At 43.7% G+C, this 23,084-nt stretch overlaps 1 protein-coding gene across 1 annotated transcript in view; it reads right to left on the bottom strand.

Annotated features, from left to right (window-relative positions):
* The window catches only part of LOC147685264 (uncharacterized), a 342,295-nt gene that overhangs the window by 170,028 nt on the left and 149,183 nt on the right, over window positions 1-23,084 (bottom strand). Inside the window, exons 6-9 of the mRNA XM_086941156.1 lie at window positions 13,119-13,204; window positions 8,070-8,180; window positions 5,449-5,520; window positions 3,030-3,104 (exon numbers count right to left, since the gene is read on the bottom strand). Coding sequence (XP_086797282.1) covers window positions 3,030-3,104; window positions 5,449-5,520; window positions 8,070-8,180; window positions 13,119-13,204 — 344 coding nt within the window. The remainder of the gene's footprint in view (window positions 1-3,029; window positions 3,105-5,448; window positions 5,521-8,069; window positions 8,181-13,118; window positions 13,205-23,084) is intronic.

The following is a 23,084-nucleotide window of genomic DNA, read 5'->3' as shown; positions in this document are numbered from 1 at the left end:
TGTACTCAGTAAAACTGTAAGAAATGGTCACAAGAATGTGGCTGTTCAAGAGCTAAAAACGCATGTGTGGGTTCCAATTTTACTTTTAGAAGACTCTACGTATTTTTTATTGCAAATGTTGTAGTGATATTATCAATTAAGTCATAGAAGTTGTCATGAGTGATGTAATACGTGTGGTAACTAGCAGTGCATGGTGAAGGAGTGAGTTATTGTTACTTGAAATAACCATAACTGATGAATTTCAGTGGTTTTGTACATTCAAAAAGTTACATTGTCACTGAAATTTTCACCTAACCATAACATTGCTTCAACCTTTGTCTTTTTAGTGAATTTTTAGGTTTTGTTTTAACATAAAATAATATTTTATTACCATACGTAAAGCCAACCTTGTACCGTGCACAGCGCTAATGGGTTGGACTCAGGGCTTGCCTGCGGCCAACATCACTCAGCTCACGGCTGAAGGCCATGTGCATGACTTGGGGTTGGCCGCAGGGCCTGGTCTGCAGTTACGCCCTGTGCCCAACCCCCTGCAGGCAGCTAGCCCCAAGCCGCACATGCCCTATGGCTGTACAAGGCGTGCTGCTGGCCGCAGGGCCTGCGCCCAGCCCTGCATCCAAACCATTAGCGCAGCCCCCTTTCCCGAGCCCAGGGACCCCCATCCCACGTGGCCTTCTTTAAATTAAGTGGAGCGGGGCATCTAGCCCTCTTTCCGAGCCAATAGTGGTCCCGGGGACCCCATTCTCCAGAGCCAAAAGATATTTGTAAAGGAGTGCATGGCACCCCTCCCGGAACCACAAGGGGAACCCATCTCCTGGGGCCTTTAAGGGGAGGAGCACACAGCTCCCCCTCACTGAGGCAATAATGGACCATGGACCCATCCCAAGGGCCTATTACTTAAATATAGGGAAGGGGATCACATGGCCTCTTTCCTGAGCCAAAAGTGGGCCCAGGGAGCAGCTGCTTGTTTGTTAACTCTGACCGGGCGGGAGCAATGTGTGTTTCCCTATCCACAGCAGTGCGGGCAGGGAAAGAAAAGTCTACTCACACCAGGCGGGAGCATTTTTAAAGCTGCTGTTGAGTGTCTTTTCTACCAGTGCTCCTGCATACAAGTAAGGCATGTCTGCTGTCACCCGAGGGGAGGTTTCAAAATGAAAAAGACATATGTTTTTGTGCCAATGCTAATGTGGACAGGTAAGCTACTGTATACCGGGGGTGGGCTCCCCAGGACATAGTTATTGAGCTGGACCCGGGGGATGGGGTCCTTAGGGTCTAACAGGCTCAGGGAGGGGGCCCACAAGGCCACACGCCCTTTTATATCCATTCCGGTCCTGGAAGATGGGGGCCCTGGGGCTTATTAAGAATCGAGGAGGGGCTGCATGGCCCTTCCCCTTATTACACATTGGCCCGGGGAGGCTCTGGGATGGGGCGCATGCACCTCCTCCCCAAAGGAATATTTGGCCTACCTGGGGGGGGAGGGGAGGGGGGGTTTCAGAGTTGTGTAGGAGCCTGTGCTTTTTAAACAATGTTGCCATGTATCTGTGGCTCCTCTGCAAATTTGCAGCAATGTTTTAGTCACAGGACTAGTGGGCCAGGGTATACCTACCCTGCCCAATATATTTTTATAACTTTTTTTCTAGGAATGAGTCCCAAATCACTAGATGGCTGCTGCCACATCCTTGTCGATGTGGTGACAGTCAATCAGATCTCACCATGGGCAGCAGTATATTTGCAATATTTTTTGAGCATTAATTGCTCTAAAACTAAAACTAATGAACAGATGTACACCAAATGACAAAAGGCACTCTTTCTGCACAATTATCTAGCTTTCTGCCAAATTTGGTGTAAATCAGTTCAGCAGTTTAGGCTGTAGCTATCTCTAAAGTTCCTAAGGGAAAAAGAATTGTAAAAGCGTGTTTTTGGGACACCCCCTTTTTCTCTGCCCCCCTCTTGAGGCATTATCCCAAAACTTTTTGGGCAGGAGCTGATGTAAAAGCATTTTTTGGGGGGAACGTTTAGTGAAGATTTGGTAAATGGGGAAGTAGAGAATAGATTTTTTAAATATGCTGTATGTAAGAAGCTGACAAGGGACTGTTGTGTAGAAGGGGCCAATTGTATTAGTACAGTGAACAGCAATTCATTGGGAGAGTCTGGTAACAGATTTATTCAGGTCATTCCATATTTTTTCTCAGGATTAAAGTGTAGTCTTGGAACTAATAGATTATTATCCATGGTGGCTACATGTTAAATTTGTATGAACCCAGCCATAAGAAATGTACCCTATTTTATCATGGAGGTGCTCTAGAAGAGAGAAATGCTTCCTAAATACGTATCAGCTCATTTAGGGCATAACTGGTGTCGTTCAAGCTCACCAGGTCAGCAGCAGGCTATGACTCCTTGGCATAGGACCAATCAACCCATTTAGAGAATCCAACTTCCTTGCTGGGATAATGTAATACCATCACTGCACCCTCTGTCAACGAAGGTGAAAGTTGTCACCTTTGCTATACTAGCACCATGTTTGTTTTGCCCACTTGGCAAAGTTTTGTATTTTCCAGAAGCAAACAAGCAACACAGGAGTGTTGAGGCTGACAAATAAACAACCTAAAGGTCAATGCGTAGTGATGGAATGATTTCCACCCCACTCAAAGGCGGGTGGAGGGTCATCACTATGACCTGGTGGTTTAATGCTAGAAGAGCTGCCAGCTCAAGGGTTTCCACCAGATAAGCCGACTGAGGCGCCCCCAATGCCTGGTGCACTGAAGGTACTCTCTGTATATCAGACGTTTAGCTAAACATCTGTTAAACAATATCTTCTGAATCTTCTGTCATCAGGTACCCAGCAGAAGACATGAAGCGTATTGGGGAAGATGCCGGGTGAAAGCACACAAGAAGATATAGAACTTTCAAGGAAACAAAGCTCTCCGCTGGCATTATGGATCAACAGTAGTTAGAGTGCGTCTGGAGACTGAGATGTGAGGGAACTGAGATGTGGAAGGAAACCCTTTGGACATTGAGTATTCCTCACTTACTGTGTTCAGTTGCAGTTCCAGCATTTCTTTGTCCATTTTCTTTGAATCAAGCTCGTGGAGCTGCTTTTGGAAGCTCTAGTTTTAAACACAAGTGGAAAACATATCATCAGTCAAACAGCCACATAGTTTCAATGCACACACAGGACCTGATTCACAAAAGTAACTTACACTTATGTACTATTTGTATGTGTTTCTAAACATTATTTTATATTTAAACTTTTTTAAATAATGTCATTTAATGTAACTGTATTTCCAATGGGGTTTTATTTTAAGTCCCAACCACAATTATTTTTAATAGAATGGGGAGTTGCAGTGCCAGTGGTTGGCCAGGTGTTGTGCTGGACTTGGTACTTTTTTGTAGTGGTAGTAGTAGTAACTTACACTCTGAGGGCCCGATTCACAGAACTAACTTAAGACAAAATCCTAAACTTACTACCATTTTGGTATTCACAGAAGGCACTTACTCATTTCAGTATTCACAGAAGTTAGGAGTCCTAACTGCCTTCTGTGAATAACGATAGTCTTAAAGTTAGGATTTTTCTCAGTTTAGGAGTAGTAAAGTTAGGACTCCTAACTTTAGGACTCCTAAACTGAGAAAAATCCTAACTTTAAGACTTTCGGTATTCACAGAAGCCATTAGGAGTCCTAAAGATAGAACTCCTAACTTCTGTGAATACGAAAAAGTGTCTTCTGTGAATACCAAAATGGGAGTAAGTTTAGGATTTTGTCTTAAGTTAGTTCTGTGAATCGGGCCCACCAAAACATAGTAAACTCGCTCAAAAGTGTGAACTTACTCAAAAGTGTAAGTTACCTTTGTAAATATGGCCAGCAGTGTCTAACATAATTTTCAATCTATTGTAAACCAACAGTGTTGACAGTGGTGACAACTTTACTTTACACCTCCTCATTACATTTGAAGTAACCTCTATCCAAAAGATGAACAATTGGAGGTGCTAGCTTTGTTGAAGGATTAGATCCCCAGTACCGCTGACATCTGCTAAATGTCACACCCTAGACTGAAAATCTAAAAAAATAATGGCAGAGGAATCTGCTGGAAAACCACTGCAGAGGGCCTGCAGCCAAATGGCAAATATGCTGGGTCGAAAAAGAACCTAGACACTTACAGTATTTTGAATGTAATAATAACCAGGGGTGTTGACAAGGCACATATTCAACTGCAGAGCTGTCTCCATTCCATATATAATGGATGCCCCTAAACTCTTAATATCAATCCATGTGTGTTTTTTGTTGTTTACTGTCTCATCTTCTGTACTTCTTGTGAAAATCTGACCCTGGCTTTCCTTGCTTTCTTTACTGGGTAATAAACCCCATTCTTCCCCTGATGGTTCATTTTTAGGATTTTTATTTGGAGATGGCCTTGGGCATGAAATCCAATATTGTAAACTAACCTTCCCGTTAACTTGCCAGCAAGGCCAGGCAAAACACACTGCTTTTACACTTTGCAAAGGAGCAAGTCTGTGTACTTCACTAAACAGAGCGGGTTGCGGGTTGAAGAATCCTTACAAACAATTATCAGCTCCATAATGTTTTCCAAAAACATTTTCAGTTGGAGGTAAGCCTTGCTAGGGTTCTCTCTGACAAAAATCGACTCTCAGCAGAGATTTCACCTGCTTTTTAATCTTCAATCAACTAGCAAAGTTGGTAACGTTTTGAAAAAAAATACAGGAAGTAGGAGTGACCTATGTTCTTCATAACTTTACACAGATGTAGCAATTTCTAGAGTAGCGAGTGGGAATAATCTTCTCTGGGTGTTCCTGCTATCACTCTTGCTCCTTTAAAATTGAGATTTAATGAAACTGCACAGTTGGTCGGATTCTAAGAAGTTGAACTACTGACTCCATCTCCATTCTCAATTCATGCATGATTTACATTTTAGGCCCCTAACCATAGGCATCATGTCTATCTGGCAAGAACACTTTTTTTTCTAGGGCGGGCTGCTGTCACAGAGGTGCCTAGAAATGGGTCTTTAAACCAAGGATGTGGAACTTTTTGCACTTCTCTATCAAAGGTGTTTCTGACCTTCCCTCATTGCGCCAACTCTTCAAGCACATTTGTTTTTGTGGCCTTTCTTGGTGCTAGCTTGGTCGTCTCTTTTCCATTGCTGTTCTTGTTTTTGTTCTGAAATCTCTCTTTCTTTTCTTTTTTCTCAAGAGATTCACATCTTTTTCATTCCAATTTTTTTATTGCATTTGTATTCAATTCGTTTTTTTATTCAGCTGATTTCTTTATTTTAAGACTGTCTCACAGACTTGCTTTTCAGCGGCTCAGTGATCATGGAGGCGAGCAATTACTTAGTAAATACATAAAATAATAGAAATAAACCGGGAGATTCATATTTGAGATGATTCCATGCTGTATCGAATGGGATCCTCAGGATTATGTCTTTTTCTCAACCTACCTTTTTCAGCTCCTGTTCGTTCTCCTTATCCATTTTCTTTGAGTCAAGTTCATTGATCTGTTGCTGGAAGTTCTAGTTTTAAACAGTGAAAAGATCTCATCAATACAAAAAAAACACATTGCTATAACCCTGCTGCATGCATCTACATGCTTAGTGGAATCATGGTGAGCAAAGTATGGCGCGCCAACAGTGTCTAAATTAGTGCAAACCTTGTTTACGGCAAAACCTCCCTCTAGACCACAATTAGATTTTGTGCAAACCTCACTATATAAAAAATATTCTACACAGTAAGCTGCAATGTCTGACATTGAGGGTAACAGAGGTGAGGTGACAGTAATAAAATAGAGACAAAAAGACCTCCAAACAAATTTGTATGGAGGAAAGAAAAATACAAAACTAACCCAACACCAAACTGCAAGATGTGCCAAAACAATACTTGGATAGTCTCTAGAGCAAGCAAAATCTGACTCAGCATAGAGCAGAGACATGCGAAGTCAACTACAATTACTCACTCTTGAAAGTAAAGTTTAGTATTTGAGCATTCCCATAAAAGGCACACCATGACCAAAGGCACGTCAAGCCCACAGATTAGCCGCCACCCGGGCACCACCACTATAGCTGTGGTCTTGCTAACGAGGATAAATAACAGTCAGAGGAGAGCTGCTCATTGAAAACATGCTCTGGTTCAGACCAAAAGTCACCCACTTTTTTGAAACACAGTATTTAAAGAATTTTCGTCCATAGTATAACACATACGAAAAAGTCTATCTTTTATCAGGTATTGAATTAAGCCTAAGAGGAGAGCGCAGCATTTCTTTACCATCTGAACAGAAACAATTGTGTACTCCACCTTTTCGTGTGATAGGTTTCATGAAAAAGCTCTTCTTTTCGTTTCTGCACCTCATTTAGCATACCAGGGTCAACAGGGTCCCCTATGGAAGAGTCACCGCTTGCGTTGCCTTCCTGAACCTGCTTACGGTTGACCATGCACTGGTGGAAATCGCATCATAATAGTCGTCCAATTTACAGTGGCTCCTCTGACACCATTTTCACCGGCATCCTGATTGTGCAACACAACTGTCTGTCATGGTAGTCATAAAAAGAAAACTTCCTGAAAAGTTTCCCAAATGTACTGCAGACAGAGATTCCTCAACTGTGCGCTTGCCATGTGGCCTCCTCAAGTAAAGTACTCTGGCATCTATCAGGGATTGCTTTGGATTTTATAAACCAACTCAAGAATAATAAAAATTATATTCTCTCATAAAATGCACAGGTGAAGTCAAAGCTTGCTGATATTAAACCGGTTTTAAGGGGTACTCTTGATCTAGGAATGGGCATCTCATGTTGTTGTTCTCCCCTGGATTGAAGTCTGTTCACTGTGAAGTATTTGTGCAAATACTTAGAAGGAGAAGTATAGTGCTGCAGGGCTCCTTTTTCTTTGCTCATGTGTTTAATTGTTTTCCCAGTAGGCGCTGGTCCACGTAGGGGTATTATTGATGTCGATCCTGGCATCCTCAGCATTGAACAACCTCTTAACGCTGATAGGTTCTTGACATTGAGCTTATCTGATACGATCATAATAAGGCAATAATAAGGATCTTTCTGAAAGCTAGCCTCTGCTGAGGCTTAAAAGTGCCAGCAACACACACCTCAATATGGAAGGTGCTCTTAATGTCAGCATGAATAATTTCAAAATCAAGTGTCTGAAGAGCATCAAGGTTCTGTTAACTGGTACCTCAACGTCAGAGAAACATGACCTTGAATGGAAGGGAGAATAGGCTGAAGGAGGCCAACACCGACCAACTCCAACTGACCACCAAGGATATTCAAGAATGTTCCATCAGAGATCAAAGATAGGCATGAGGAATCCCTCACCTACTTGTCCAAAAGCTAGTCACTGTATGTGTCCTTCTGAAGGCTATTTCAGAGGGCCCACTAAAGTCCTGAAATACATTATTTTGCAATATCTGCAGTGGACCATTGTGTGGCTTTGGAAAAGTTATGTAAAATTGCCCATCTTTCTTCTACACTTCATACAATATTTGCACAAAGTCGCCATATTAGTATCCGTATATTGATATCAGTAAAATTAAATGATGAAAAACTACAATACATTAAAAAGGGAAACCTATTTGTTTCAAGGAATGGAAAGTCTAGAGAAGTGCCTCAAGGCTTAGGAATGCATTCTGGTCAAACAGAACTGAGGTATTTGACTGCTGGCAAGAATTGTGGGTACTGCTGACCCGTACGTAGCAGCACCACCTAATTCCTAGTATAGTCTATAGAGTGGCTACAGCATATAGTGTGCAATATAATTGTATTCCCAATCATTCAAACAATTGCTTTTCAATTATAAAAATGGATTTCTTTGTTTTTTAATGATATTTCCATCATGTCTGTAATTTTTAAAAGTGTTCCAGGGCCTGGATGAACCTGCAATAATATGGTTATTAAAATCTGTAATGACGAAGCTCTCATGATGTGCAATCTCTCGTTCCTAGACCACAGTCTACAAATAGTATCAGACCTCTCGGTAGCGCATGCACCTTATCCATATCACAATTCTAAACATACCCTGAGGCTGTTCAAGACTTTCTTGCTATCTTTCTTGCTTAACTCACCTGGAACTTGCCCATGTCAGTTATTATCTTCTCTGTTTTCACATTCAGATTGTCACAGCTCTGACTCAGTTGCTGAAGGCGACCCATCGCGTCCTTGAGAAATGCTTTGTCCTGGGGAAAAAACAGGTGGTAAGACGAAGGATAATATCATGTATTTTGCACAGGCTCTCCGAGTAATTTACTCACTTTGAGGACAATACCTCCACAGTCGCATATTAAAGCAATATAATATTTAAGCTTTCATCATGTATTCCAACTTCCTCAACAGTGGCATACTCTCCATCAGGGGAAACAACCTTTTCAACGCAGTCATTACATCGCACTACCTTTACATAGAAGTCATTACATCGCAACATCCTTTACATTGCATGTCATTACAACGCAGCCACCACACTGCATGTCACTACAACGCATGTGATTACAATGGATGTCACTACAACGCAGGCATTACATTGCAAGTCATTACAACTCATACCATTACAACGCATAGTACCCTTACACTATCCGACACTCAATCAATCAAATCAATCAGGAGTTTGTTAAAGCGCAACTACTCACCCTTAAGGGTCTCAAGGCGCTAGGGGTAGGGGGGGGGGTGACACTTGCCCTACTGTTGCACACACTGGAGTTAGAATAGTCATTTTTAGCCCTACACTATCCAACACTTACCCTACTGTTGCACTCACTGGAGTTAGAATAGTAATTATTACCCCTATACTATCCACACTTTCCTTAAATGCAATGTAATGGTATGCATTGTAAAGGTATAATGCGATGTAATGGAATGTGTTGTAAAGGTAGTTTCTGAAAATGCGATGTAGTGGCATGCTATGTAAAAGAATGCGTTGTAAAGGATGTTGCGATGTAAAAACTGCGTTGTAAAGGCATGCATAGTAAATGTATGCATTGTAACGTCATACATTCCTATATCAGCTATGCAATGAACCATTAGCTGCATATTAAAATAACTATACACTGCTCATCAGCCCTATGTATACCAGGCCAGCCACACACCACACATCAGCTCCGTACTGATTTACCCACACCCTGATCACCTATGTACTGCGTCAGCCACACATGTCCATCAGCCATTGACCAAATCATGCTCCCTTTACTATCCGGCTCTCACCATCATCCACAGCATCCTTTTCTACACGCTATGCAATAGGCCGGACATCGACGGTGTAGTACTGAAATGGTTTAAAGCATATGTGACTGACAGAACCCAATCCATTAAAACAGGTAGCTACTTATCAACTTCTACAGAATTGTGCCAGTACGTTAACAAAGGTCAGATCTTCTCAAAAGCTGGTGGTGAGTTCTGGTAGAACGCTGGAGAGACTCCGCAAGGGCTCAAGGTAGATGTCATAGATATCTATGATGCCTTTTCCCAATGCTTATTGGATATTAGATCATGGATGCCCCACATTGGGGCTCATATTTAACCTACAGAAAACTGTTTAGCATCTTCTTGCCAACAGCTGTAAGGATCTTCTCCTGAATGCATTTAAACACTTAAGGTCTTAAAAATCTTCTCTAAGATAGTAAACTTAGATATCTGGGCTCCACATTGGATAGATCTCTGAATCTTGACCTTCACATTTATGCGATTACTAACAGTGCCAGATTTATTTGAAGCTCCTGTATACAATATCAAACCCTAATTCCCAAACATAACTTCATGTCTGCTGACCAGGGTCTAGTGATAATCTTGCTTGAGGACTGGAATGCACTCACTAGACACCAGTAGTCAGTGGTTCTTAACCTGTGGTCCATGGACCGCTGAGAGTCTGTGACGCCTTTATCTCCTCTTCCCCTTCAAGTAGGCCCTGCTCCATCACTCCATTTTTTCAAATTTAGGCTGAAAGAATATTTATTAAACCTGGCCTAGCCTTTCACACTATGACATGCTTGGGATTGTATTGTTTGGTATCTACTGAGTGTATATACCTCCTTGTTTTACTGCAATATCTGCCATTTACTTCTTGAGTTTGGTATGCTCTCCTCCATATGCATATAGCTTATTCCACCACTTCAGATGTTCAATTAGATGTTGAAATAGCACGTACTATACCTTATTGTTTACAAATGTCCCTCCTATTGATTTTGTGTTCCCACAGCTCCACATATTTTACTCTGATCTTACTGATGTACATAGTATGTTCTATCACTGTAGGATTTATAAGCGAGCATTTCTGTCTTTACACAGCATCCGTTATTGTACAGTCTCTCACCCGCCCGATAAGCTGCGCTATATTAAAAGAGTCTGCTTCCTCATCACCTTGACGTTTCTGTCAATCAATCTTTCTCAATTAGTCACTCTCTACCCATGAATCAGGGTATCTGAATCTTCTATGCACTCGCCATCAGTCCTTGCCTTTTAAGCAATTACCACACCCTTCCCATCAGCCACACTCTTGCCATTAACCAGACTCATGCCATCAGCTGCACACTTGACCCACTGTCCAAACTGTTGCCATCCACTGTACTGAAACCATCAACCATACTCTGACGATCAGTAACATTCTCTGCATGAGCCACACTGTCTCCATCCACCACACTGTCACTATGAGCGACAAACTCACTATCAGCTATGCTCTTAATCAGATATGCTTTTCAGGTGTGCTTTCCTTGTAAACTACACACTTCTGATTGCATGTGCTTTACAGATAAGTAAACCTCTGCTTATCAGACAAACTTTGCTGATTTACCTTGCACCACTATTCTGCCATACTCTCACCACCTGTCACGGTGTCTATCCATAATGCATTTGCAATCCATCATAAACAGGGGATCTTGCATGCAGTCCCGGTGAGCCATGAACTCTTGAACATTTATGAAGTCATTATTAAAAACACATTGCCTATATCCATTTCTTTGTCCATTAGCAATATTCCACACTGATTGATTTTTGCTCAGCTAACTTCTCTTGGTTAAAAATGCTCTTTATCCGCGATGCTGTCCTGATCCATCGTTATCTTTTTTACATGCTTGCTTTGTCAGCCATGGTGTCCTAAATGGCATTATCTGCTGATTAACACATATCTCATGATCCTTTATTCTCTCCTGGCCAGCCACAGTCCTCTGATTGTCCATCCTCTTGTAATTAGTCAGTCTCCCCACATCACCCAAATTCTTCTGATCAGTCATTCACACTTTATCAGCCTCATTATATTACTAGTTAGGCCCACGGTCTCCAACCTTTTATGTGATAAGAGCTACTTATGTTCAATGAAAATCATCCTGAGCGACTAATATTATTAGTGTTGTAATAGTGACCACATCAGGTAAGATTACATTTGTGGCCACCCTATGCAAGATTACCAGTGATAACCTAAGTGCATCAGGCAATATTGCCAGCAGTAGTGTAAACAAGGTTTTGTTAATGCCTGTTTGGATAATACACAATACCCATTGCTGCAATGCGCCTGCCACCAAGGTGATGATGATATTAGTATTAAGTCTCCCCAACACCGCATAATTAACCACTCAAATATCAGCATGAAATATGTTTTGGAAATTCAGCCATTTTGCTACACATATCAGCTTATGCATACCGAAAATACACACATTTTCATCACAAATGCATACTCCAAATTTAGTATTCATATATTAATTCAACCAAGCACAAGAATATAATTTAGTAGGCTGGGCTGCACACAGGAGAGCTACTCGCAGGTAGGTGGAGAGCTACCAGTAGCTCACGAACTACTCGACGGAGAAGGCTGAGCTTTGCCATCCTTATTCTCCTGATATTCATTCTGTCCTGATTAGCTATGCTTTCCTGGCCAGTCATGTTCTAATGTTCCTATTGTGGAGATCTTTGCATCATCAGCAAAGTGTTCTGTCTACCTGAATTAGCAGCATCAGAGATATGGTAAAAGTGATTGTGCAACCTCCTCCTGCACATCTTCGCCATTTGCAAAGACCAATGGAATTTGCTCTACCAGGGGTGGGGCTATGGGAGGGGTATGGAGAAAGAAATTTCACAAGTGGATTTTCCATTATATTTAGCATCTCCTCTAGAAATCAGAGGATTTTCACAAAACCTTAATTCAGGGCCATGGCTTGTGAAAAGATGTCGGGTACAGCGGAAACTGAAAGACAATTGGTTCCTCAGTTCAAGTCAAAGACAACAGAGTATGTAAACAAATACGTAGGTCTCATTATAAAAAGGGGAACAGCGTTTACAACGCAACTTTTACAACGCAGTACCTTTACGACGCAACCATTACAACTCAAGTCATTACAACTACTTGCGCTGGGGGGCGCTCTAGGATAGGGAATAGTTTTAATTTACTATCCAACGCCTTCCCTACTATCCACGGGACTGGAGTTGGAATTGTAAATTAAACTATTCACTATCCAGCGCCCCCAACGCAAGTTGCGTTGTAATGGTATGCGTTGTAAACGCATGCGTTGTAACAACGTACATCCTTATAAAAACATCTCACAATCAGAGGGAACAGAAGTGGAGCCAATAAAAATGTGTCACACAGAGACAGTTTCAATTTTGTCAGATAAAATAGTCTCACTCATTCCAGAAAGAGCCGAGTCTGTGGGGAGCAAAGGTCGAAGAAATAGACATCTTAATGTGTGCTAGGATAAATGAGGCCACTCAAGAACAGAGACAGGAACTCCCCTAAAGCAAAGTGCAAACTATAGAAAGAGGTAAAGATGCTTCGCCCAGCAGCAACCAGATCCAGGGATTAGAACTGGAATCCACAGTGGGAACAGAACCGCTTGAGCCAGCTTGGAAAAAAACCTTAAATCTGACAGCGGGACTAGAGTTTAAACTTTCTCATAGGCTGACTTGTCAGACTACAACAGTGGATGAAGGTCTACCATAGAAATGAGAATTTGTGGCAGAAATGCGAAAACCTCAGAAGGAACAGTAGGATCTGAGAGAGGATTAATAGGCACAATATCAGACTCTGTCTCCAGCAGACAAAACAGAATCCATGAAAAGACAAGGTTATCAATTGGCCAAGATGACAAAGTCCAGTTACTACTGGCTGAGGCAGCAGGGCCATCAGAGAACAAAAATACCTTCTTATCCTCAGCTTGTAGCATGTTTATTTCATTCTTCATATCTTTCAGTTGTTCCAATAAGTCTTCAGGGACTCCAACATTAGCTACAAATGCAAAACAAGAACTCCATTTAATAGATGGAAGGTACTACAGGCCCATGGGGCATGCTTTTTGCGGATTTCATGGTCTTGCTTTGATGCAGTTGAACTTTAAAAAAAGATACCATTTGTACATTTTGCCGTTTCTCAATCTTTCTAAAGTTATGCGTTTTCACTTTTTATTATACGAATGAAGACATCACTTGAGCTGAAAAAAGTTACTGAAGAGTTCATATGTTTAAATCCTGGCTGCATTAATAAATAGCCCTTCATGGAAGATCTATGTCAAGACAGCAATGGAAGTGACCAACAAACTGGGCCCAGTTGTTATATTTTGGAACAATAACATTGAGTCAGTTGTAACCATAAATATTGTGTTTCCGGAACACATGGAAGACCTTTGTGAGAAGTCACATTTCATAGGAGGCATAGCACAGACATGTCTGTGAACTCAGAAATTGTGTTGAAATTTATTTGATAGATTTGCCACTGTAAAATCATCTGTAAGCCACCACCGCCCACTTACTTGATTAATTTGTTTTGATATTAGATTCACCTTGAGCAGCATACCAGAATCTATGTTTCTGCCTAGCTAAACACATCTTTCCTAAAAGAAATCATGTAAAGTCGACGTTGTTTTTGCCCAGCACTGCCCACCTTCTGGAACGGGGTGGGCCGGGAGCTATCAGCAGTTCTTGGATGCCCTCTGGACTTGATCTCCTGTAATGTGCTACTGGGGCTGGTTGAATAACTGGGGGTCCTACAGGTTGAACTAATTTTTCTTAGGGTGACCTGCTTAGTTGCCAAGAGAGAGGTGGCTCGTACATTGAGACATTGGACACCCCCATGATCCGGTGTTGGTGTTGGGGATGAATTGGTGTGCGCAACAGGAGAAGCCGGTTTATATTCCATGTGGATACCCCCATACGCATGAACAGGTGTGGGGGAAATGGTGCTCCTTCTATGGACTGTCAATGGACGCAACTGTTTTTCTCTGACGTCATGTTACCATGTCCTGTTGTATCACCATATGCACAGTTTCATCTGTATGTGATAATGAATGTTTTTGCCGCAAAATTTGTTTAAATGGTTATAAGAAATATAACATCAAAGTTGTTTTTACTATCAAAATATGAATCTGCATCACAATTAACTACAGTGGCTTTTCTTCAAATGATTAATGTCGTGTTTTCTAGCTAACACCAAACCTGCCTCTAAACAGCAATGAAATTCAAACTTATGTAAAGATTTATAGATTTGATCTAAAAATTCTTGCCCCATTATCTTAACTCATAGAAAAAACTAAGTGTTCAAAGGGATAAGGATTGAAACAAATGTAATTTTCAAAGTTAAGGCTAAAAAATTATGATGGTGAGGATCGCCTCCTGACGGACTATATGATAGAAAAGGCGACCTCCCTTACTTACCGGAAGCTCCTTAACAACTCCCCGGATCCGCTAGTGTCTCTTAAAGGGAAATGGGAGCAGGAGGTGGGCGCGCTTGACGAACATGAATGCAATGAGGCATTGGCTTCCCCTAAGGAAGCGGGCATATCGGCCAGAATGAGGCTAATCCAACTCAAAGTCCTACACAGAACATATTATACCAGAACACTACTACACCGCATACAACGGACCCCTGATCCCTTTTGCTTGCGAGGCTGCGGGGAGGAGGGCACCTTCTTCCATACATTCTGGGAATGTCCACGCATACGCAACTACTGGCGTCAGGTCCTGCGCACTGTATCACAGGTGCTGGAGGTCTCGGTGTTACCGGAGCCGCGGCGGTGCCTCCTCAATGTGTGGGAGCCAACAGATTTGTCCCGGCACGGCCGCCTTTGGGTGACATTGGGTATGATGGTAGCTAAGCGGGACATCGCGCAGCGTTGGGGGGTGGCGGACCTGCCGACAACATCACAGTGGTGCATTAACATGGACAGAGCGATGATTACAGAAAGGGCGGTATACTTAAACCGAGCTTGTCCTGGCAAATGGAACAAGGTATGGTCCCCGTGGAACACTTACCGGGGTGACATCTGCGACCCGCTGCCAGAAGATGACCCATTAGACTCGGATGAGGATGACGGGATGGAGTGAGGGGGTTTGGTTGCGGGGTGGGGTCCTTCAGGAGGGGATGGGCGGGGGCGATATCTCCTTTACACCCTTAACTTAACTTGCGGATGCAAACGATGTTGGTTTAATTCAGGTGCACTCTCACGTCTATCTGGCAATACACATAGTCAATGATCGTACTGTGATTTCCCGAAGTTCGATTGTTCTTTTATTTAGTTTTGGAAAATAGAAAATGAGAACCTCATTCACCCTGCTTGGAACATTTGCTTTGGACCTTCACCACTCTCTCTGGCGACCTTTACTGAAATGACTTTTGCAATAACCTACATTGCCTGTATTTCTAAGGATCGTTCTCATGTGATACTTCAATTAGCGGCCGGCCCATTCGGGTTGTAGGCGGCATGCTGTGTAAAGCTGTGAAGGTATAATAAAGGTTTTCAAAAAAAAAAAAAAATTATGAAGGTGACACTGACGATATAGAACTTGGCACAAAGGGATATAATGAAAGCTGCTTCTGTCCTGATGCAGTCGACAGCAATCAATTAGGTTTTCTATGACAGCTCATGTAGAGACATATTCATTTTCTCAGAGATGCAACACTGTAAAAAAGCATTCTACTCAGTAGAAAGGCATTTATAAGAGATAGCTAAGCAGTTAACTGGACATGCATTCTTCTGCAGATGCTTCAAATTATCTTCCAAAAATACACCTTTTTAACCTGCATCTAGATGTGTTTTGAAATCAGGATAGCAATATGTCACACCAAGTAATAACCAAGTGTCTCGTCTCCATTAAACGTGAAATACTTGCCAGCTCATACTTGGCTGGTGGCTCAATATTATGTTAAAGACAAATGAGCACTGCAAATAATTGCAGCTTTGTTTCAATGGACCCACTCCAGAGCCAATGGCAATGTCTACCGTTACATGGCTTGGCTGCAAGACGGACAACCTCATTAGAAGTGACAGAGGTATTAAGACTTTTATACTGTTTTCCCATGAGAATTTATTCGCTCCATTTGAACATTTTCAATGTGAAAAGTCTCTAAAGTGCAAAGTGTGATCTGGAATACTTGTCATTCCCAACATGCCTGTCCATCTCTCAAAACCAGTCAGTGGCCATACCACTGGCTAACAAATGTTTTTACCTTCATTTTGACTCAGACACATCCATCAAAAAAAGTCAAAGACCACACCACTTCAATTCATCAAGAATTGGTATGGGTCTTTCACTATCCACCCAAATCATATTTCTCTTAGCGCACATATCCCATGTGTTTATTTTTTAAGTCTGGTCTAGAAACAGTTCATCCAACTGGATAGGCGGTGAGGGCTAGGATGTGTGCTCACTGGTGTGTAATAGTGGTTAGTCAATTAGGTAGTCCATCCACGCTCAACTTCCAATTGTTCCACTGCCACTGGGCCACTAATCAACGGGAATTCATAACCTATACTGAAGGGAGCGCCTCCATCCACAATGTTCACAAATCTATTATTCAAGTAATGGTTTAGTGCAAAAAAAGGTTCATAGGAAGTCTTTGATGAATTTCACACTCTGTGGTTTATTTCATAAATCTATCAAATTGTTAGAGCCACACAATATAGTAAAAAATCAATCAGGCAAAGCGTTTTGTCCACACTTGGACATTATCAGGCTCCAGATTATGTATTGATAATCTGCTCCGAATTTCCTGTTCCATCCATCCCATTAATAAGGAAGTTTTCTGATTAGTAGCGCGTTCAAATCCAGAGCGCCTTCTCTCCCGGCTGGTTCGATTAATCCTGCCATGGTCTAGAAGCAGCTTTGTCTGTCTTCCCTAAATATACAAATGCACAAAGACAGATAGGGATTTTTCCTCCCTCTTCGTTCATTGATCTGTTCAAGCATCAGCTCTTGTTTCCACTCACCATAGTAAAGAGCATGAAGCAATGGGTCAGCCCACTGGATCCATTGGTGGTCTTACACTGTAAGTGACATGTGTTTTCTTGATAACATGTGTACAACAGCATGTAAATGTGTGCACTTCATTGCAAGGGCTGGTGTGCCTGGGCTAGGGGCACATCAGCTCTGGCACTCCCCTAGCAGGTTATGCCCAAGCATTTCTTTGCTTAGTGCATGGGTTTGTAAAATAAAATAAGAACAAATAAATTCAAAGTTGCACGCTTGCCATGGCCAAACCAGCTGTGTTTGCCAAAGCTTGTGGAAAATAATGACTCCTTCCATAAATGAAAGTGATACTGCTCAAAACATCTATATCAGACCAGATATATGTGACATTGCATCTCTGATTATTGAGACCATCTCAGTCAGTTCTGGCCTTGTGATAATTGGCAGTAGGAAAATGTTCTTGAGACTACATGCTGCAATTCGGAAACTACAATCAATCAATTAGTGGATTTTTTTTAACCCCTTCTATGCTGGTGACGGAACCACTCCGTCACCAGCCTCGGATGCACTGTGCTTGAGACGGAGGGGTTCCATCACGGCTCGCCCGGCACGCCTGCCCGGCAGCGATTTCGCGCATGCGCTGAGCGTTCCATTGAGCAGCGGGGCCGCGACGGAACCACTCCGTCACAAGCACAGCGCGCCCCGAGGCTCGTGATGGAGCGGTTCCGTCACGAGCATGGGAGCGCCGCGCAGCTCCCCCTCCCCCCTAGCGCTGCGGTGGAATTACCGCCGCAGCCAAGGGGTTAAACAGATTTTATTGGGATTTTTATAGTACCACTTGGCAATTGCCGTAGATATGCCATTATAAGACAAGACACTGACAGATTACAGAGTATGGCAATATCATTAGGTAAATTTTGCATATAAAGAAATGAAAATGAAAAACGAAACTTTACGCAGACATTCTCACCCACCCCACTGGCAAACACCTGTAAATACAGATGAATGGCATAAAAAGAAGAGCCCAATTTCAAACATCATGGCCCCCAACCTCTCACGGAAGCTGCTGATCAGGGGGTTTGCGAAGGAAGAGGAGAAAGGTCTATGCCCCGGTATGTAGCCCATCTTTACCAGATTTTCCAATGTTTTTGAGGGCATCCATGTGCCTGAAAGACCTCTATCCCTGCACCCATGCAATTATCTAGTGCCTTCCGCCATTTCCCAATTGTCGGTGGGGAAGTTCCTTTCCATAGCTGGGCAATACCATGCTTGGCAATCGTGAATGCAAGGAAGAGTAAGTGGTGTTTGTAACGGTTCCTTCCGATATCCTCTGTACTGTGAAGTAAGAACAATCTAGGGTCGAGTGGGAAGTCCCAAGACAACACCTCTTTAAGGCAGATTGAGACCTTGAGCGAAAAGGGCTGTATTGCAGCGCAGCTCCATACCGTGTGGAAGAACGACCCTTCCTCCCTGGCACACCTAAGGCACTGGGGACATGCTATGGCCCCCATCCTCCAAAGACTAAGGCGTGTGTAATATACGCAGTGAACATATTTGAATTGGAGGACACTGTGGCACCCCGGGGACTAGTTATAGCCTCTGCCCAATCGTCATCAGTAAGCTCTGGAGTATCATCTTCTCATGCCTTCCTAGTCTTGTTGAGGGTCGTGGTGGAGTGTGTAGTCAATGTTTGATTGATCTGCAGGATTTTGTGTGCACCCAAATCGCCCATAAGAAGGTGACCATCCAAAGGGTGAAACTCCGGGAGGTCATCTAGATTCGCAAGTGCTGGGGTCAAAGCATGGCGTAATTAGAGATACTTGTAAAACTGGGATTTATGAAGATGGAATTCTTCTTGCAATTGGGAGAGTAGTACCCTGAATAATGTCTCCTAATGTGGAGATGCCAATTTGATCCCATTGACGGAACCCCTGCAACGCAGCCACCTGGCGGATGAAGGTACCATGCCACAATGGTGTTGTCCGTGTCAGACGTCCATGCCACCCCATGTGCCGGACAGTATATCTCCACAGCTGAATTGTCATTCTGCTGGTGCGAGGGAGGGGATCAAGTGACCGTGTGCTGTACAGCAACCGAAGGAGGGGAACTTCCTCCATTGCCGTATGTTCATGATGGAAATTAAGTGAGCTATTGCCCAGAGTCACTTGGTGCTGAGCTGCCATGGGAGCCGGGAATTGAACTGTGAACCCTGTGCTCCAAAGTCGGCTGTCCTGGCCGCTGCACCACACCTCTCCCCTCCAGATGTGTTATACCATCAGTCATTAATAACTAGGAGGTGAGAGGCCACATAATATGAGTATACGTACACAGACGCTATGCCAGCACAGTATGTAGATTGCACACAGGTCTGTAACGCCACCATGACCTCACCTCCACCCCACAAGAATTTGTTAAGTATAGCATTCATTTGTGCAAACCAAGACCTTGGTATATGATATGGGAAGTTTTGGAGGTGATGGAGCACTCTGGGGAGTGAGACCATTTTGAAAATTACTGAACGCCCATATAGTGAGAGAGGCAGGGAGGGCCATATGGAAATTTCCCCCTGGAGGACGGCCAACAGGGGGTTAATATTGCGCGCCCATGAGGTTGTAGGGCAAGGAGACATAAATATTCCCAGGTACCGAAAAATCATCAGTAGCGTGTTGGAGCTGGGATGCCTATGTACCCTGCCCAGTTGCCCGCAAACTGGAAATAACACCAATTTAGATGGATTAGTATGGAGTCTAATGGTCTGACCGAAAACATGGAGAATCTGCAAGATTCTCGGACCTGACATCCAGGGATCCGCCATGAAAAATAAGACGTTGTTTGCGTATAGAGCTATACGATCTGGTTGCGACCTTGGCCACTCAAAGCCGTGGAGCTCCGGGTCTCTGCGAACCCAAACCGCCAGGGGTTCCACTGTCAAGGCGAATAGAAGCGGAGACAGGGGCCAGCCCTGCCGGGTGCCGCGGCTAATAGAGAAGAAGGGAGAGCGATACACACGGAGCCCATGGGTTCTGTGTATAATAGACGCACATATGCCAGGAAGCGTGAGCCAAAATCAACCGCCTCCAAAAGCTGGAATAGGTACTCCCAGCTCAGGGAGTCAAAAGCCTAATCAATGTCTGCAAGAAGTATTGCAGCAGGACGTCCTAGCTCTGGGGCCAGAGCCATGGCATTGTGGACCCGGCGAATATTATGACAAGTGCCTCGATTCGGCATGAAGCCCAATTGGTCTAGGTGGATCAGATCTTGAATGCAAGTACGCAAGCGGTCTGCGAGAACTTTCCCCAGTAATTTGGATTCAAGTTAATTAGGGAAATAAGGAATTATGAAGACAAATCATCGAGCGGGCGACCGGGCTTCAAAAATAAAATGATTCCGGGCTGGCGCCAGCCCCGTGGTAATAATTGGCGTTCAAGAGCTTTGTGTATGGTTTCCAGTTCATGTGGGCCCAACGAGGACATGTGAGATCTAAGAAATTCTATGGGGAACCCGTTGGAGCCCGGGGCCCGGCCAGGTCACATCACCGTGAGTGCCGCCGTCAATTCATCTACTGTGATGGGGGCATCTAGTTGATTCCTCAACTGGTCTGTTAGCCTGGGGGGATATGTCCAATAGGAACTAAGCTATGAGGTCTGTTTAGAGCTGCTTCTTATGGGTGTATAGCGTGGAGAAGTGATGAGCGAATTTTGTGATGACTTCCGCGGGGGATGAGCGTAAAACGCCATCGCAACCTCTAATGATTGGAACCAGGGCCGGATTACGCTCGGATTGACAAAGCCTGTGTAAGATTTGCTTGATTTATCTCCCCACTGATATATCCGGTGTTGAGATGCCAACCAAATCTCCTTCAGAACCTCTATCAGGTGTAGGTGTAGCTGTTGATGCGTGAGGGATAGGTTACGCTGAAGGGTTGAGCAAGGAGCCTGTGTTATTATGCCTCAAGGGCTGCGTACTGGATTTCTAACTTCATCCGCTGAGCAGAGCATTGGCATTTGTCATTCGTTCTATAGCTGATATCTACCCCCCTGATGGTGGCTTTCAAGGCTTCCTAGAGGGTCCTATTGGAGGGAGCAGAGTCAGTGTTCAGCGTGAGATACTCCTGGATCACCGTGCCCAGGCACTCTTGATAGTCCAGATCTCGAAGGTGTCATGGGGACATTCGCCACTGGAGGGGAGGCTTATAGAAGTGCAAGAGGAGTGTAACCGTGACAGGGGAGTGATCAGACAGCCCTCTGGGAAGATGGGAAACCTGGAAAAAAACATATGGATATATTTCTGTGGTGTAAACAAGTAATCTAGACGAGACATGGAGCCGTTCACAGTGGACATGTATGTGTAGCCTATTTCAGCGGGATGGTATTCACGCCATATATCAGCCCATCCAAGTGCACTGGCAAGCAGCGACAACTTAGAGGCCACAGCAGGAGGATATGCACCTGATCCCCGTTGCCTATCAAGCGATGACATAGTATCATTACAATGGCCTCCCAGGATAGACAGGCTCTCTGGGAGATTGCTCCACTGACGGGTGATGCTCTCAACAAATGTGTTACCTAAAGGCATGGGTGCGTATACACTACCTATGTGAAGTGGTTTCCCATAGAGTGTGCTCGACAGAAGTACAATCTACCTCCTGGATCCGCCCAGTGTTTACTAGGGACAAAGGGGACACGTCTATGAATGAGGATAGCTGTTCCTCGGTAGCAGCTAGTAAAACCCTTGTGGAAGACCTGCTGAAACCCAAACCTGGCTAAACAGGGAGCTTTGTTGTACAAGAGATGAGTGTCCTGCAGGAGAAGAATGTTGGCACCATTCCGTTTAACTTGCCGAAGGACAGCCCCACGCTTGATTTTATTAAGCAGCCCAGGAACGTTCCTTGTTACCACAGTGAGGCAATTTGCTGTGTGGCCATGTGTTAATGTTTGGGTCTAAAAATATTTTCCTACCAAGTGAAGGCTGGAATGACCGTCTGCGTGTGAAAGAAAACTGGAAACAACAAAACTGTAGATTCAATGAACACCCCCCTTTTTCTCCCGCCTACCCCCACCCGATACCGCCAAGAACTAGGAGCATCTGTCGCGGAATGGAACACCCCAGGCCCCAACTGGAGAACCCAGAGCTCCCCTGCCAATGGATCCCAACATTCCCATAAAACATTAACATTGGGGTACGAGAGTCTGTGACAGGTCAGCTGCAATACACAATGTCCACCTCTTCTCGGTGCAAGATAGACGGAGTAGTTCCAACCAATGGACATGTAGATACAAGCAAAAAAGGAGATTCACAGGCCTTGGAATGATCAGGATGTGCGTTCAGGGCTAGAGGAGCACCAGTCGGACCCAGAGCGATGCAGTCTTTTCGATTTCGTCCTACGCAATGTTTCGCTGTGAGCCCCTGGAGGAGTCAGGCTCAAGTGGCAGCGGTGAATGTGGTTTTAAATTGGCACCTTCATCGGACTAGGTGAAAACTGTTTCAGCAAATCGAAAAAATGGGTCTTAGAGTTATACCAACATGGAACCTAGCATGGTAAAGCATCACGTATGAGAGATTAAGGTCGTGAAGTCTCTGTTTTGCTGCTGTGAAGGACTGCCTCTGCTGTTGTACGAGGCAGGTGTAATCTGGGAAAATAATTATAGGCCTTGAGTCGAAGACAATTTTTTCCTTATGTGATCGAGCAATATTGTGTCCATGTCGCATAATTATGCAGCTTAGCGAAGACAGGCCTTGGGCTCTCTCGACTACAAAGCACATGGAGATCATATCGGCAGGCAGCAAATCTTTGAGCCATGAAGTGAGGAAGCAATTCATTGAGTTGCCCTCGCAGTCCTCTGCAAAACCAACAAATCGGAAATGATTGTGCCTAGCAAGGTTTTCCGCATCTTCAACCCTGGATGCAAGTTCTTTGAGAGATGACC

Source organism: Lissotriton vulgaris, chromosome 10 (assembly GCF_964263255.1).
Source record: "Lissotriton vulgaris chromosome 10, aLisVul1.2, whole genome shotgun sequence".
Taxonomy (NCBI): domain Eukaryota; kingdom Metazoa; phylum Chordata; class Amphibia; order Caudata; family Salamandridae; genus Lissotriton; species Lissotriton vulgaris.
The sequence above is the reverse complement of the archived record's forward strand: the minus strand, read 5'-3'. Positions and strand labels throughout refer to the sequence as shown.